We start from the raw sequence: 16,054 nt of genomic DNA, 5'->3' as shown, positions 1-16,054 counted from the left end.
CCTTCTTGAACTGCTGCAGTCGATGTGGTAAAGGTTCTCCCGCAGTGCTGTTAGGTAGGGAGTTCCAGGATTTTGACACAGCGACGATGAAGGCGATATATTTCCAAGTCGGGATGGTGTGTGACTTGGAGGGAACATGTAGGTGGTGGTGTTCCCATGTGCCTGCTGCCCTTATCCTTCTAGGAGTTAAAGGTCGCGGGTTTGGGAGGTGCTGTCGAAGCCGCCTTGGTGAGTTGCTGCAGTGCATCCTGTAGATAGTACACATTGCAGCCATGATGCATTGGTGGTGAAGGGAGTGAATGTTAAGGATGGTGGATGGGGTGCCAATCAAGTGGGCTGCTTTGTCTTGGATGGTGTCAAGCTTCATGAGTGTTGTTGGAGCTGCACTCATCCAGGCAAGTGGAGAGTATTCCATCATACTCCTGACTTGTACCTTGTAGATAGTGGAAAGGCTTTGGGGAGTCACTCGTCACAGAATACTCAGCCTCTGACCTGCTCTTGTAGCCACAGTATTTATGTGGCTGGCCCAGTTAAGTTTCTGGTAAATGGTGACCCCCAGGATGTTGATAGTGGGGGATTCGGCAATGGTAATGCCGTTGAATGTCATGGGGAGGTGGTTGGACTCTCTCTTGTTGGAGATGGTCATTGCCTGGCACTTGTCTGGCGCAAATGTTACTTGCCACTTATCAGCCCAAGCCTGGATGTTGTCCAGGTCTTGCTGCATGCGGGCATGGACTGCTTCCTTATCTGAGGGGTTGCGAATGGAACTGAACACTGTGCAATCATCAGCGAACATCCCCATTTCTGACCTTATGATGGAGGGAAGGTCATTGATGAAGCAGCTGAAGATGGTTGGGCCAAGGACACTGCCCTGAGGAACTCCTGCAGCAATGTCCTGGGGCTGAGATGATTGGCCTCCACAACCACTACCATCTTCCTTTGTGCTAGGTACGACTCCAGCCACCAAAGAGTTTTCCTCCTGATTCCCATTGACTTCAATTTTACTAGGGCTCCTTGGTGCCACACTCGGTCAAATGCTGCCTTGATGTCAAGGACAGTCACTCTCACCTCACCTCTGAAATTCAGCTCTTTTGTCCATGTTTGGACCAAGGCTGTAATGAGGTCTGGCGCTGAGTGGTCCTGGCGGAACCCAAACTGAGCATCGGTGAGCAGGTTATTGGTGAGTAAGTGCCACTTGATACCACTGTCGATGACACCGTCCATCACTTTGCTGATGACTGAGAGTAGACTGATGGGCCGGTAATTGGCCGGATTGGATATGTCCTGCTATTTTCCACATTGTCGGGTTGGTGCCTGTGCTGTACTGGAACAGCTTGGCTAGTCCTGGAGCACAAGTCTTCAGCACTACAGCCGGGATGTTGTCGGGGCCCATAGCCTTTGCTATGTCCAGTGCACTCAGCTGTTTTTTGATATCACGTGGGGTGAATCAAATTGGCTGACAACTGGCTTCTGTGATGGTGGGGATATCGGGAAGAGACCAAGATGGATTTCTCTCCCCATTCCCATACTATTTGGAATATCTTTGCTTTGACCTACACTAACCCACATCATGTCACAACAAATAGCACCAATTGAGGGTTTTTAAAATTTTGTGCTCAAGATAAGGGAAGTTAATGCTGAGGAATGGAACACAACAATTTGGATACTGATCTCAGCATTAGTTGGTCAGTTATAAGATGGTTTGATGCAGAACAAAGCTCCTTCTACGCTATCCCTTACCTCAAACGAGCACCACTTACTGCACCAGCATGACATTTTTTTCATTTCCCATACTAATGATCCTCTGCCCTGAGCGAGGCAATTCTGTGTTGTAGTTCAGCGCTCACTAGAAACTGGATAAGGACTGTCCAAATCCATTTTACATAGAACCCTTTACAGCTAGTAAACAGGGAAGACTTTCATTCAATCAGTCTTGTCTGGATTTGAACCCAGGTCCTGGAGGCGAAAGGGCAGTGTCTAGCCTTTTGGGCTATCCAGCCTCAGATTTTAAATATAGATCACTACAGGTAGCAGTATCATACCTGCACATCGAAAATCTTGTGAGTCCAGCCCTTTCTCCATGGGTACAACAGTTAGGCACTGCAGCAGACTGCTGTGCTCCCCCAAGCCAAGCTCCACAAGTCTTCTCTCATTCTCACTGCCCACATTTGCTGCCAACGCATCATCTTCTGCTTCCAAGAAAGAGGATAGAACTGCTCGAATGAGTTCGCGCCACGATTTTGCCTCCGTTGCACTTTCTGCCCGAAGCCTGAGAGTGACTTTGGATGTAATTAATTTAAAGTAAGCAGGACCACCGAGTGCAGTATCAGGTATGACGTCTTTAAAGGTGTCAATTCTGCAGCTGTTGCATAGTATTTTCTGCTGCTCTCGGAGCTGGAAATATTTCAGTGCTTCCAATGACAAAGAGAAGATATAGGGAGTCCAGGTTTTATCTGTTAACAAATAGAGCACAGTTTCTTTAATTGCATCAAATTGAGGTTCTGCCCTAGACACCCAAGTAAAATCTTGCTGGAAGCCATTTTCATTCTCATGGCTTGACTGTTCAGCAGAATGAGGGGCATGTGGCTCAGACACGTGATCTGGCTTTTCGCTCACTGAACTCTCTGCGTGCATTGCTTCCTGTTTTGGAGTTTGATGAGGCCGGCATTTTTCTAAAGCTTCCCGAATCCTGTCAATCCAGTCCTGTGCTTCATCTTGAGAAGGTGCGCGCAAATACAACTTCCTGCCAGCAAAAACCAGCTCAAATCTCCCGTCGCTGTGGGCACGTCCCACTGATTCGCATCTTAATAAAGAGCAGTTGTCATAACAATTGCGGTCTTCATCGTTTTGGTACAGGCGGAACTCGAATGGTGATAATTCGCAGTAATACTCCTTCCAAATGCCAACGTGGCCTCGCCTCTCTAAATTGCCCAACTTCAGAAGTCCACGGAATGGGTTTGAAATACCTGTTCAAACAACAAATTCAACTAATGAATAGTGCAAAATCAAACACTGACATTATGTTGCCAGAGTCTATAACAAATAAAGAGAACACTACCATCACACCATGGGACTGCTCTTAGAGCCAGAATAATCCATTTTAATTTCTCCGACAGCCCAGTGGGTACATTTACTTTTTGGTTTGGTACTAACCATAGAGATCAGGGTGGTTTCAGGCTTTATTGCTGGTCTGTGATGAATTAGCTATCCTGGTGTCAGGCGGGGATAGGACGGGATTGGGCTTGGCTGATGCCTTATATGGTCTAATAGCTTGCTGAGACTCACTGACTAGGTTTACACGTGGGTGAGGTATTGAAGGACTGCTGACACTTAAAGAATCATAAGGCAGCATGAATCAGCTGGTAGCACTCTTGCCTCTGAGTCAGAAGGTTGTAGGTTGAAGTCCCACTCCAAAAACTTCAGCACATAATCCAGGCTGACACTTCAATGCAGTACTGTGGGAGCGCTGCACTGTCAGAGGGGCTGTCTTTTGGATGACACATTAAACTGAGGCCCTGTCTGTCCTCTCAGAGGGATGTAAAAGATTACATTTGAAGAAGTGCAGCGGAGATCTCCCCAGTGTCCTGGCCAATATTTATCCCTCAACCAACATCACTAAAACAGATTGTCTGGTCATTATCACATTGCTGTTTGTGGCACCTTGCTGTACGCAAATTGTCTGCCTTCATTACAACAGTGATACACTTCAAAAAGTATTTAATTGGCTGCAAAGCGCTTTGAGACATCCTGAGGCTGTGAAAGGCACTATATAAATGCAAGTCTTTTTTCTTTTTTCAGAAGAGGAGGTACAAGGCCAGGGGTGGGGGGCGGAAAGAGAAGGAGAAACTAGCTCCTGAACATCAGTACTTGTGTTTATTGTAATTTCCAATAAATCAGTTTACTGAGCAGAAAACACAAGAGATCAACTGTAAATAGCAAGCATTCTCCAAAATATTTTTGTTGCAGTTCTTCAAGCCTGCTCCGTACTGAGCGATAAGTGAGACAATAAGCTATTTGTGTTTTAACTTTTTTTTTGTGTTAAAAAAAAGGATACATGCTGCAGGCTGTAATTTTCTATAAAAATGTACCACTAAGTGGTGCAAAGCACATGTTGATTCTGTGTAACTCACTGTGTTTCAGTGGCATATTCTATTTATTCAACACAATTGATTCTTAAGGTTAAAAATTATGTATAATTACTTTTACACCAGTTTCCATTATATGCAATGGGGAACATGCATGAAGCAGCCCAAAATTGGAAAGGGGAGGAAAACACCATCACATTTTTTTTGTTCAGTGAAAGATATTAAATAAACAAGACTCGTGTTGGGAACAGATGGTCTGCAAAAGATAAAACCACACTTGTGCCAGAGTTTGAAAAGAGTCAGTTTTCACAGTAAGATTCAGTAATTTCCTACTGCTCCTTGCACCATGAAAACAATAAAACTGTAAATGCTGTTGACACTTTGGGGCCAGGACTCACTTTCAAGCTAGCTGGTCCCGTCTTCGGTTACAAGCAGCACATGTTTACTTGCTCTGTCTGGTGTCTCTATCTCTCTCACTCTAATGTAGAGAGAGAGTGTGCGCGATGAGCAAGTGTCCTCTGACCTCGCCCATAACTCTGTGTGGGGATTAGGCCCACCGAGCTTTCAATCAAAGTTATCACTGACTGAAATGCTTCCCCTTTGATAGAAGAGCCTTCAGCATCTGACTGTCTGCTTAGCGAAGCCACCCATAGACACAGTGAAAACCATTCCTGGCTGATAGATGTTGTAAAGAATCCATTCAATCACAATGGCGAGAAATATTTAGAATTATTTCCAACGATCCACAGTGTCTCAAAGCTAGAGACTTGTGTAGACAAACTGTTTTATGGCTGGTCGATCTCTTTCTAAGTACCTAATTAACAGTTTAAATCTCCACCCATCGTTTAATATCTACTGGCTAATAAGTAAAAAAAAAATGCTGTATTCCTTTGGGAGTTCATCCCTTGTACGTTGAATCAGAGTAAAATCCCTTACAGGCCACACAGCAAATTCCAAAACATTACAGCGCTATTGGGCTAATATTTTGCATATGTATGTAGAATAGCAGAGATAGGACTAGGTGATGAAACTCATCATATTCCATACCTATGGGAGTTTTTCCTTCAAATCATCCTACCTGTCTTCCGGCGATGAGTCACTCTAAAGAATCTCTCCTCTTGACCACGTTTACACTGTGAGAGACTGTGAGCTGACTGCCCATGCTCAGTCAGCCAGGTGTTACTTTCATTCACCGGTGTTGTGCTCCTTGAGCATTCAGCTGAACTTCCCCTTGTGCTTTTTGGAAGCTCTTCTCTAGGAGATGGTTTGCAGATGTCATCATCTGATATCCAGTTGCTTCTTTTCTGAAACAGCAAAGTTCATGTTTACAATGAATTCTTAGGTGAGAAACAAGAAGCATTTCCAGTTTACAGAAGTCATTTCAATACAAAATGAACACTGAAAATGGCACCATATAAATGGTTTCAGAATGCATTTAAAACTAAAGGGCAAAGCTCTTTTTAAAAAGTACAAAGCCATCAACCCGTCAATAGGGTTGATAAAACAAAATCATTTAAAAAGCACTAAAAGAGGACACAAACAAAAATGTCACAGCAAATTTTTAAAAAGACACTACTTTAAAAGCAGCTAAATAGGTTTCCCCTTTCATAGTGCGGTGTCATTCTTAAATGTGCTGTTTGCACTTGTGTTAAATGTTTGAACATTTTCAACATTGTTCCTTGCACAAATAGAAAGGTATTCAATAAGAGTTCACTAATAAATTTGGTCCGATTTATAGAAGTGAGAGAAAAACAGAACTAATCAGAGCAGATACATAAATTGGTAGTTCCCAACTCATTCAATATTAAAAGGACTCAAGTATCTGATGTAAGAAAGTTCTTATAAAACGGTTGGTTCATATCATTTATGGTCCAACAAACCTAGGAACTTTTTAAAAAGGTGCCAGAAGACTTGTCAAGTTTGGTGAAAATATCAAAGACATTGAGGTTTCTCCTTTTACTGGTTCAAATGGGGCACATGAATGGTTCACATAAAAAATGCTTATTTTCAAAAAGGAACCGACCATTTGATGGAAGGAGATAATGATATGGTTTAGTTAAAATCTAGAGAATCATTTTTAAGTTGGTGGTTATCAAGATAGTGGTGAATAAAAGTTAACATATGTAAACAAAAGATTAAATATTACACTATTTATTCCAAATCAATAAGCCTTAGAACCAATTAAAGTACTCAAAGAAAACTAGTCTGCCACATAAATTAACTAGATGCTAAAATCTTAGACCGCATTTCATATCCTGTTTTAAGAGTTTAGCAGGAAAAAATTAACTATCTTTAGTAGTTTATGAATACATAAGATTAATTTGATGATACTTTCTGATTTCCTTGTTCTCTACACCTCCCCATTTTCTTAGACATATACACTGTTTTTGCAGAAGTTGAAGAACTTCAAGTTGGTGAAGGGCCCCTCAGTACAAGCCTACACACTGTCGGGGAGTGGGGAGAAAAGAGATGAGATGTCCTCTCCAAATTGTTTAGTGTTAGTTAAGTCTCCCTCTGCCCACGCCAAGATCAGAGAATTGCCCCCGACACCCCCCCCCCCCCACCCAGGTTCTTTATATGCGGTTGCACCGTTGCCCTTCAGGGACATAGTTCTGTTTAATACACAGCCATGCTGTACAGGACACAATTGCTAAAATGCAGCATTTCAGCTATCCAATTAATAGGGCTGGTTCCTGAAAAGGATGGCCAAATTATTCCCTCTCACTACAGGATGGACTTGAAAAATTTGACAGAGGCCAGAACTACAGCAAGCAGCAAATAAATCAACTCACATGATTATCTCCTGGTTTGGTCAAGTGATTGCTGGGCACACTCAATTTATCCACTTTATCTGTTCCACGAGCAATTACTCCCACAATGGAAACCTGCTCTGCTGCTTTAGTGTAATTTTGGTCAATTTTTACATCCTGTGCCAGGCATGTCACAGATTGCAAAGTTCTTGTAGTGCTGGTGTGGGACAACCTTTTAGGGTGAATGGGGTTTAGCATCTCATCAGCAAGAGGAGCAGCAGTCTCGGTGTCACTTTCAGGATGTAATCCATCAGCAGGTACTGGATGATGTAAGGTTGAAACACGAGTACAGAGTGGCGACTTAACTTGTGAATGGCTTTCTGTAGTCCTTGTATTCGTTTCCCCATTGCATGCATGTAGGGCCACCACCTGTTCACCTGGCTGAGCATTAGTTATAACATCCTCTTCTGGAGGCTTTAAGGACAACTTGGACTGTGGCATGGAAATATAAAAACTGTGCTTCACGGAAACTGGTGTTTGGTCTCCTCCACTGAGTTCATCTGGTGTCCTTTAAACAGACAGAATAGTTATCAGCAAGCTGCTTAGCAACAGACCAAAAGGAGCCGTACAAACGGCTCAATACAAACCAGTGGAATTTCCAGACATCAGCTAGAGGTATCAGATTTTGAACCTATTCTCCAGATCAGTAATCAATGCTCTGAACATTCAGATAAATTATATATAGAGTAGAAGCCAAAATAAAGAGGGAAAAAAATAGGACAGGCCAAAGGAAGAGAACACGAAGAGAAGGGGAGATAACATCGGTCTCCTAAAATTCTCCTTCCTCAAACCATACAAGCACCATAGCAGCTGCTTCATTACAGTACCCATGGACCTCATAACAGAAGATTTTTTTTTTTTTAAGTCAGGAATTAGATAACTGACATAAGAAAAAGAGTCAAGGGCCAATTGGCCCCTCAAAGCTAATCACTCTAATACCCTAACTCTCCTAGTTTAGTGGGCAACTGCATTTTAAACAACCGTAAAACCTGTATTTCTACTACCGTGTCTGCCAGATTATTCCAGATAATTATCACCGTGTATGAGAAGAAATTCTGTTTGGTGACTGATTTTAAATTTACTTTTCGCTAGTTGATACTTTTAACCTCTGGTCTTGCTATCCTGTCTTAACTGAAAGTATTCTTTTATATTTACCTTATCCAAGCATCTAATATTTTATATATTTCAGGGTAGATTCAGATGGACTCCCAGGATATGGCAGAGGTTTTCAATGGCTACTTTGGATCAGTCTTCACTACAGAAGACGATGCTGAGTTACCAGTTATACATCGTACAGGTGACTCTAAAGTTGAAAATATCAAAGTGGAGAGAGTAAGGGGACTCAAAACAAATCGGGCTGCTGGTCCTGATGGTATCCAGTCAAGAGTGCTTAAAGAAATGGGAGCTGTGCTCACTGGAACCCTTGCTTAACAGCTCACTAGGATCTGGGATTGTTCCCATGGACTGCCAATATTCAAAAAAGGCAACAAGTCAGAACTGGGAAATTACAGGCCCTTTAGCTTGACTTCAGTTATAGGCAAGTTCTTAGAATGGATCATTGAATGGCAGATGGAGTTTAATTTAGATAAATGTGAGGTGATGCATTTTGGTAGATCGAATCGGGCCAGGACCTACTCCGTTAATGGTAGGGCGTTGGGGAGAGTTATAGAACAAAGAGATCTGGGAGTACAGATTCATAGCTCCTTGAAAGTGGAGTCACAGGTGGATAGGGTGGTGAAGAAGGCATTCGGCATGCTTGGTTTCATTGGTCAGAACATTGAATGCAGGAGTTGGGATGTCTTGTTGAAGTTGTACAGGGCATTGGTGAGGCCACACTTGGAGTACTGTGTACAGTTCTGGTCACCCTATTATAGAAAGGATATTATTAAACTAGAAAGAGTGCAGAAAAAATTTACTAGGATGCTACCGGGACTTGATGGTTTGACTTACAGGGAGAGGTTAGACAGACTGGGACTTTTTTCCCTGGAGAGTAGGAGGTTAAGGGGTGATCTTATAGAAGTCTATAAAATAATGAGGGGCATAGATAAGGTCGATAGTCAAAATCTTTTCCCAAAGGTAGGGGAGTCTATAATGAGGGGGCATAGATTTAAGGTGAGAGGGGAGAGATACAAAGGGGTCCAGAGGGGCAATTTTTTCACTCAAAGGGTGGTGAGTGTCTGGAACGAGCTGCCAGAGGCAGTAGTAGAGGCGGGTACAATTTTGTCTTTTAAAAAGCATTTGGACAGTTACATGGGTAAGATGGGTATAGAGGGATATGGGCCAAGTGCAGGCAATTGGGACTAGCTTAGTGGTATAAACTGGGCGACATGGACATGTTGGGCCGAAGGGCCTGTTTCCATGTTGTAACTTCTATGATTCTATGATTAGAGATACACTGTATTACCACCTTAACAGAGGAGGGCTTAATAGAGACTCTCAACATAGCTTCTGGAAAAGAAAGTTATACCGTACCAACCTGGTTGAATTTTTTGAGAAAGTTACTGGGTTGGTGAATGTAGGTGGCCCGGTTAACACTGTATACCTAGATTAACAAAAATCTTTTGACAAGCTGCCATACAATCGGCTACTTAATAAGATTGAGTCCTGTGGGACTGGCAGGTAGATTTTGGGTTGGATAAGGAATTGGTTGCATTCTCAGATAGAAGGTTGTTATTAATGGCAGTGGTTCTGCATGAGGATTGCTTACTGGTGGAGTCCTGCAAGGTCTGGTGTTAAGTCCATTGCTCATCAACATTTTCATCAGTGATTTGGAAGGCGGCATTGGGGGAAATTGTCCACAAGTTTATAGATGATACAAAGATTTGTATGGGTGTTAGGATCTTAGGTAAGAAAAATTGTTTTCAAGCAAATCTCGATGGGGAATGGACCCACATCTGCCAGATGTCACTTAACATGGTTAAACATTGTGTTATGCTCCTGAGTAGGGACAACGCCAAGCATGTGTACACCGTGCAGGGTTGTGAATTTATGGTTGTTGAATGGGACAAATTCACAGGTATTACAGTACACGAATCTCAAGGTTCATGCTCACTGTTGCAAGGCTATAGCAAAAGCACAAAGTACTAGAATGTATTGCCAGGATGATCAAATACAAAACAACAAACACTATATTGTCCTTTATACCTTGGTTAGGCCTTATTTAGAATACAGTGTCCAGTTTTGGGCCCTTCATGGTGATGATAGAGGCCCTGGAAAAGGTTTGGAGAAGAGCCACTAGATTGACACCAAGTTTAAAGGTCTTTAGTTACCACAATAGGCTTAGCGACCTGGGGCTTTTTACACTAGAAAAGTGCAGATTTGACAGGTCTTTAAAATACTGAAAGGATTGAAATCGGTCCACGTGGCTAGGTTATTTGAGTTAGATAGGTTAGGAAAGACCAGGCAGACTTGTATATAAATTCCAGCATGAAACTAAGTCCGATGTTAGGAGGTTTGTCTTTTCAGAGGGTCACTGACCTTTGGAACAAGTTTCCGGCTCTTGTAGAGAGTGCAGACTTGCTGCAAACATTCATAAGGGAGATGGACAAGTTCTTAATTGTGGCTGACATCACAGCATTCAAAAAGGTAGGTGGAGTGTTGTGCAATGTGTCTCATGGTCACAGTAGTCTGAGAACTTGTTTGATCACCTTCAGGATTCAGGGAAGAATTTCTCACATATCATCCCCTCTCCTAAATTGGCCTAGGGGTTTTTCTCTTTTTTTTTGCTTCTCCCAAGAGATTACATAGCTGCCTAGTTGAAGGTTAGGGGGGTGGGGGCTTTGAAGGAGGTCAATTGAGGTCATGGCATTATGTTGTACAGTGACAGTATGGAACAGGCCCAACGGACCATCTGGTCTTTTCCTGTCTGTTGTTTTTGTAATCTTCAACAAGGTCCCCTTCCCAGGCTCTCTAGGCCGTAATGATTGAGCTTTTCTAATCTTTGCTCACAAACACAAACATAAAAAATAGGAGCAAGAGTAGGCCATTCGGCCCTTTGGGCCTGCTCCGCCATTCAAAATGATCATGGCTGATCGTCTAACTTAATACCCTGTTCCCGCTTTTTCCCCACATCCCTTTAGCATTAAGAAATATATCTATCTCCTTCTTGAATACATCTAATGACTTGGCCTCCACTGTTTGCCATGGTAGAGAATTCCACAGGTTCACCACCCTCTGAGTGAAGAAATTTCTCCTCATCTCAGTTCTAAATGGCATACCCCATATCCTGAGACTGTGACCCCTGGTTCTGGACTCCCCAGCCATTGGGAACATCCTCCCTGCATCTAGGCTGTCTACTCCTGTTAGAATTTTACATGTTTCAATGAGATCACCTCTCATTCTTCTGAACTCTAGTGAATGTAGGCCTAGTCGACCCAATCTCTCCTCATACGTCAGTCCTGCCATCCCAGGAATCAGTCTGGTAAACCTTCGTTGCACTCACTCCTTGGCAAGGAAATCCTTCCTCAGATAAGGAGACCAAAACTGCATTTGGTCTCACCAAGGCCCTGTACAACTGCAATAAGACATCCCTGTTCCTGTACTCAAATCCTCTTGCAATGAACGCCAACATACCATTCGCCTTCCTAACTGCTTGCTGCACCTGAATGCTCGCTTTCAGTGACTGGTGTATAAGGACACTCAGGTCTCGTTGCACCTCCCCTTTTCCCAATCTATCACTGTTCAGATAATAATCTGCCTTTCTGTTTTTACAATCAAAGTGAATAACCTCACATTTATCCATGTTGTACTGCATCTGCCATGTTCTTGCCCACTCACCCAACTTGTCGAAATCACATTGGAGCCTCTTTGCATCCTCCTTACAGCTCACATTCCACCCCAGCTTTGTCTCGTCTGCAAACTTGGAAGTGTTACATTTAGTTCCCTCATCCAGATCATTGATACATATTGTGAATAGCTGGGGCCCAAGCATTGATCCCTGCGGTACCCCAATAGTCACTGCCTGCTACCCGGAAAAGGACCCGTTTATTCCTACCCTCTGTTTCCTGTCTCTCAACCAATTCTCAATCCATGCCAGTATATCCCCCCCCAATCCCATGTGCTTTAATTTTGCACACTAACCTCTTGTGTGGGACCTTATCAAAAGCCTTCTGAAAATCCAAGTACACCACATCCACTGGTTCTCCCTTATCTATTCTACTAGTTACTGCCTCAAAAAACTCCAGCAGATTTGTTAACATAATTTCCCTTTCATAAACCCATGCTGACTTTGTCCAATCCCGTTAATGCCTTCCAAGTGGTCTGTTATCACATCTTTTATAATAGACTCTTGCATTTTCCCCACTACTGATGTTAGGCTAACTGGTCTGTATTTCCCTGTTTTTTCTCCCCCTCCTTTTTTAAATAGTGGGGTTACATTTGCCACCCTCCAATCTGCAGAAACTTTCGGTGTCTATATAATTTTGGAAGATGACCATCAATGCATCCACTATTTCCAGGACCACTTCTTTTAGTACTTTGGGATGTAGATGATCAGGCCCTGGGGATTTGTCAGCCTTTAGCCCCATTAATTTCCCTAGCACTATTTTTTTTTACTAATACTGATTTCCTGCAGTTCCTCCCTCTCACTAGACCCTTGGTTCCCTAACATTTCCGGGAGGTTATTTGTGTCCTCCTTTGTGAAGACAGAACCAAAGTATGTGTTTAATTGTTCTGCCATTTTTGTTCCCCGTTATAATTTCCCCCATTTCTGATTGTAAGGGACCTACATTTGTCTTCACTATCTTTTTCTCTTGGCATATTTATAGAAGCTTTTACAGTCAGTTTTTATGTTCCCTGCTAGTTTACTCTCATACTCTATTTTTCCCCTCTTAATCAGTGTCTTTGTTCTCCTTTGCTGAACTCATTCGCCTTAGTCATTCTTGACGCTGTTTTCTGTAAACTGCAATTAAAAAGTTCTTATGCCACTCATTTCAGACAGACAATCAGTTTTCCTAAATATAAAAAAGTAAGTTCCCATTTAAATGGTGGCACTTTGCCATGATTACATCCATTTTTTTTTCAGCCCAATTTTCTCTCCTGAAGTTGCTGACTCTCATTGGGGTAGTTGCACAAATGTCAATAGCCTTCTGGCCACTATGTGCCAGTTTGTAACACTTTCACCTCTGCGTTGGAAGGTTACGGGTTTGAGCCCCATACCAAGGTTTAAGGTCATAATCTCAACTGATATTCTAGTACAGTATTGAAGGAGTGCTGCAGTGCTGAAGGTGCTGGGCATTGGGTGAGAAATTAAATCCACATCTTCCTGCTCCAGTGGTTTAGATGTGTGTAAAGATTTCATAACACTACTCAAATCAGTGCAGGGAACTCTGCTGGTGTTCTGGTCAATGTTTCTTTGTCAACCAAAACCACCAAAAAACAATCCTTTTCATTGTTGTTTGTGGGATGTTGCTGTATTAACATGACAGAGCAAATCTTGTACAGCCTTGAACCGCCAGAGTAGTCTTACAAGCTGCCAGCACAGTCAGAAAATCACAGGCCAGCATGCCCAGATTTTCCTATATGCGAGAATCCACAGTGGCATGGAATGTTGCAAAATTTAGCCAAAGTTTTCCTCTTCATTTGTGAGCCCAGACAGCGGACATCAGCAGGGTATCTGATCAGGGAGTGCATCAAAGCCGAGCCCAATCCTCTTCTCAAACACACAATTTGTACCAGGAGTTACTAGAAACCGATCAAGAACAGGAATCTTGACTGATTTTTCCCCTGCTTAGCCTGGGTCACTTGAGGCAAATTCTACTGCCCAACTACTGCCCTAGCTGAAATCACCTAACACAGTACAAACTGGGGATCGAACCTAGGGTTTTCCTATCTGTATAATCCAGTACACCACCAGGCAGTGCAGTTAACCGACACCATCAATTATTTGGCAAAGATATTACGCATCAAATAAATGGAGCATCCCGACCTAGGTAAACTACAACATCCATTGAAAAAAAGACAATGGCTTATAGTTAGTATTAATGATTCAAAGCCATTACATGTACACACTATGGGTGTATTATATAATGGGGGGCACATTTTAAATGGGAAATTGCATTGCTCTATAAATTTATATCAACAGATTGCCTGTCTTGAGAGGCTTACGAAACTTGTAATTTTAATGTGCCAAAATAAGTGAGAATGATACCAAGTGTAAGGGTGATGAGCTATGAACCAAGGTTCGAAAAGCTCAATCGCTGCTGACCAAAGAGAAGATAGCCAAGAGACGACCTCATCAGGCCTGATGAAAACATGCATTAAATTCCAATAGGTCTCAATGGCACCAAGATTCTAGTAGAGAAAACAAAAATAATGCGTAATGCACAAATCTCACTCGACAGCAATAACCACTTGCATCTAAATTTATTCACTCGGGATGTGGGCATCACTGGCAAGGCTAGCATTTATTGTCTATCCTAGTTGCCTTGAGAATTTGGTGGAGGGCCGCCTTCTTGAACAAGTGCAGTTATTCTTTGCAGCAGTTTGATACAACTGAGTGACTTGCTAGGCCACTTCAGAGTTAAGAATCAACCACATTGGTGTGGGACTGGAGTGACATATAGGCCAGACCAGGTAAGACAGGTTTCCTTCCAGTGAACTAGTTGGGTTTTTAATGACAAAATGTTTTTTTATTACCGAATTTATAAATATTCTAAGGGGGTTCACAGGGGAGAATCAGACACCAAGTAATGAAATAAAAACAGAAAATGCTGGAGAAGCTCAGCACGTCAGGCAGCATCTGTGGAGAAAGAAACAGAATTAACGTTTCAGGTTGAAGACCTTTCATCAGAACTGGAAGATGTTAAGACTTAAATTTTTTGAGCAAGTACAGAGCCAGGGAAAGGTGCCCTCTACCTCACAGACCTTCCCTTTTGTTCTTTCCTCCCCCACTTCCCCTGGCTGTGAGAAAACTTTAACTCTTAACATCTTCCAGTTCTGACGAAAGGTCTTCGACCTGAAACGTTAACTCTGTTTCTTTCTCCACAGATGCTGCCTCACTTGCTGAGCTTCTCCAGCATTTTCTGTTTTTATTTCAAATTTCCGCATCCGCAGTATTTTGCTGTTGACCGAGTAATGAAAGATGGTCAAAGGTTAGGTTTTAAAAGTAGGTTTTTTTTAAAAAGGTTGAGGTGAGAAATCGCAAGCCAGAGGGGCTTAGGGTGGAAGTTGCAGAGAGTAGGACTAAGGCAGCTGAAGGCTTTGCATTTTTCAGATTTAGAGTACGGTCATGTAGTTAAGAAGGAACACTGTTTACTATTGATTTTGTGCTGCCTTCCCAATAATCTAGGTCACAAACATTACACACCTTTCCTTGTCCAAATACAGCATCATTGGCATTACGCTCTCTTACACAATACAGAACAACATTAATAATTTGAAACAGAAGCTTCATGCAATCTCACAACAAACTACAACAAGATCAACCCTGCTATTCTACAGATTGGCTTCCACTGGCTCAGAGAATAAAAAAGGAACATGTCAATATATATAGGCATTTGGTAAAGATCTTGTAGACCAACGTCAAGTCAAACATTAGGTTCTCAACAGCACAATTTAGAAAAACTCACCATGGTCAGGAGTCACTGCCACAGATTCATTTACTGTCTATTTTTTTTAAAACTTGGGACAAAATTTGGAATTAAGCTATAACAGTCTGAGTTATTTTAGTGGAGTGTAGAGAATGGGCTCCAATCAGGACCTCATTGTTTATAGTAAAGCCTGCACTGTAAAGTTAATCTTTGAGTGAAGACATCACTCACAAAAGTTTCTAGTTATAGGTGCTTACATCAACAGAGGAAGAGAATCAGCTGTCTAACACAAAACTTTAAAAACACTTTGACCAAAAGTTGGATCACATGAGCAGTCATGATCACATGATGGTGCTCCTCCATATTTACTGAGAGATTTCTGAACAATATAAAGGGCTACAAGGTTATGCGATGGAAAATCCAAACGTCGGTCTCCCAAACAGAAAGCTCAACCAAAGTATACTGGATTCTCCGACTGAAGGGCTTCATTCGAGTAAATGCGCTTCCACCTATTCAGAATCCCCGAGATCTCTCACAGGGAATAAGCTACTCAGTGATAGTGTTTATGCCACCCATTATTTTGTGAAGTTATACAGATTTTTTTCTATTTAAAAAGACAGTGATCATGTTG

General features: G+C 42.3%; 1 protein-coding gene across 4 annotated transcripts in view; it reads right to left on the bottom strand.

Annotated features, from left to right (window-relative positions):
• The window catches only part of plekhm1 (pleckstrin homology domain containing, family M (with RUN domain) member 1), a 66,663-nt gene that overhangs the window by 37,678 nt on the left and 12,931 nt on the right, over positions 1-16,054 (bottom strand). For all 4 annotated transcript variants that reach the window (XM_067969066.1, XM_067969065.1, XM_067969064.1 and 1 more), the window contains exons 5-7: positions 6,878-7,403; positions 5,164-5,389; positions 2,043-2,966 (exon numbers count right to left, since the gene is read on the bottom strand). In XM_067969066.1, coding sequence (XP_067825167.1) covers positions 2,043-2,966; positions 5,164-5,389; positions 6,878-7,403 — 1,676 coding nt within the window. The remainder of the gene's footprint in view (positions 1-2,042; positions 2,967-5,163; positions 5,390-6,877; positions 7,404-16,054) is intronic.

The sequence above is a fragment of the Heptranchias perlo genome, chromosome 30 (assembly GCF_035084215.1).
Source record: "Heptranchias perlo isolate sHepPer1 chromosome 30, sHepPer1.hap1, whole genome shotgun sequence".
Classification (NCBI taxonomy): Eukaryota; Metazoa; Chordata; class Chondrichthyes; order Hexanchiformes; family Hexanchidae; genus Heptranchias; species Heptranchias perlo.
This window is presented reverse-complemented; position numbering and strand designations above follow the sequence as displayed.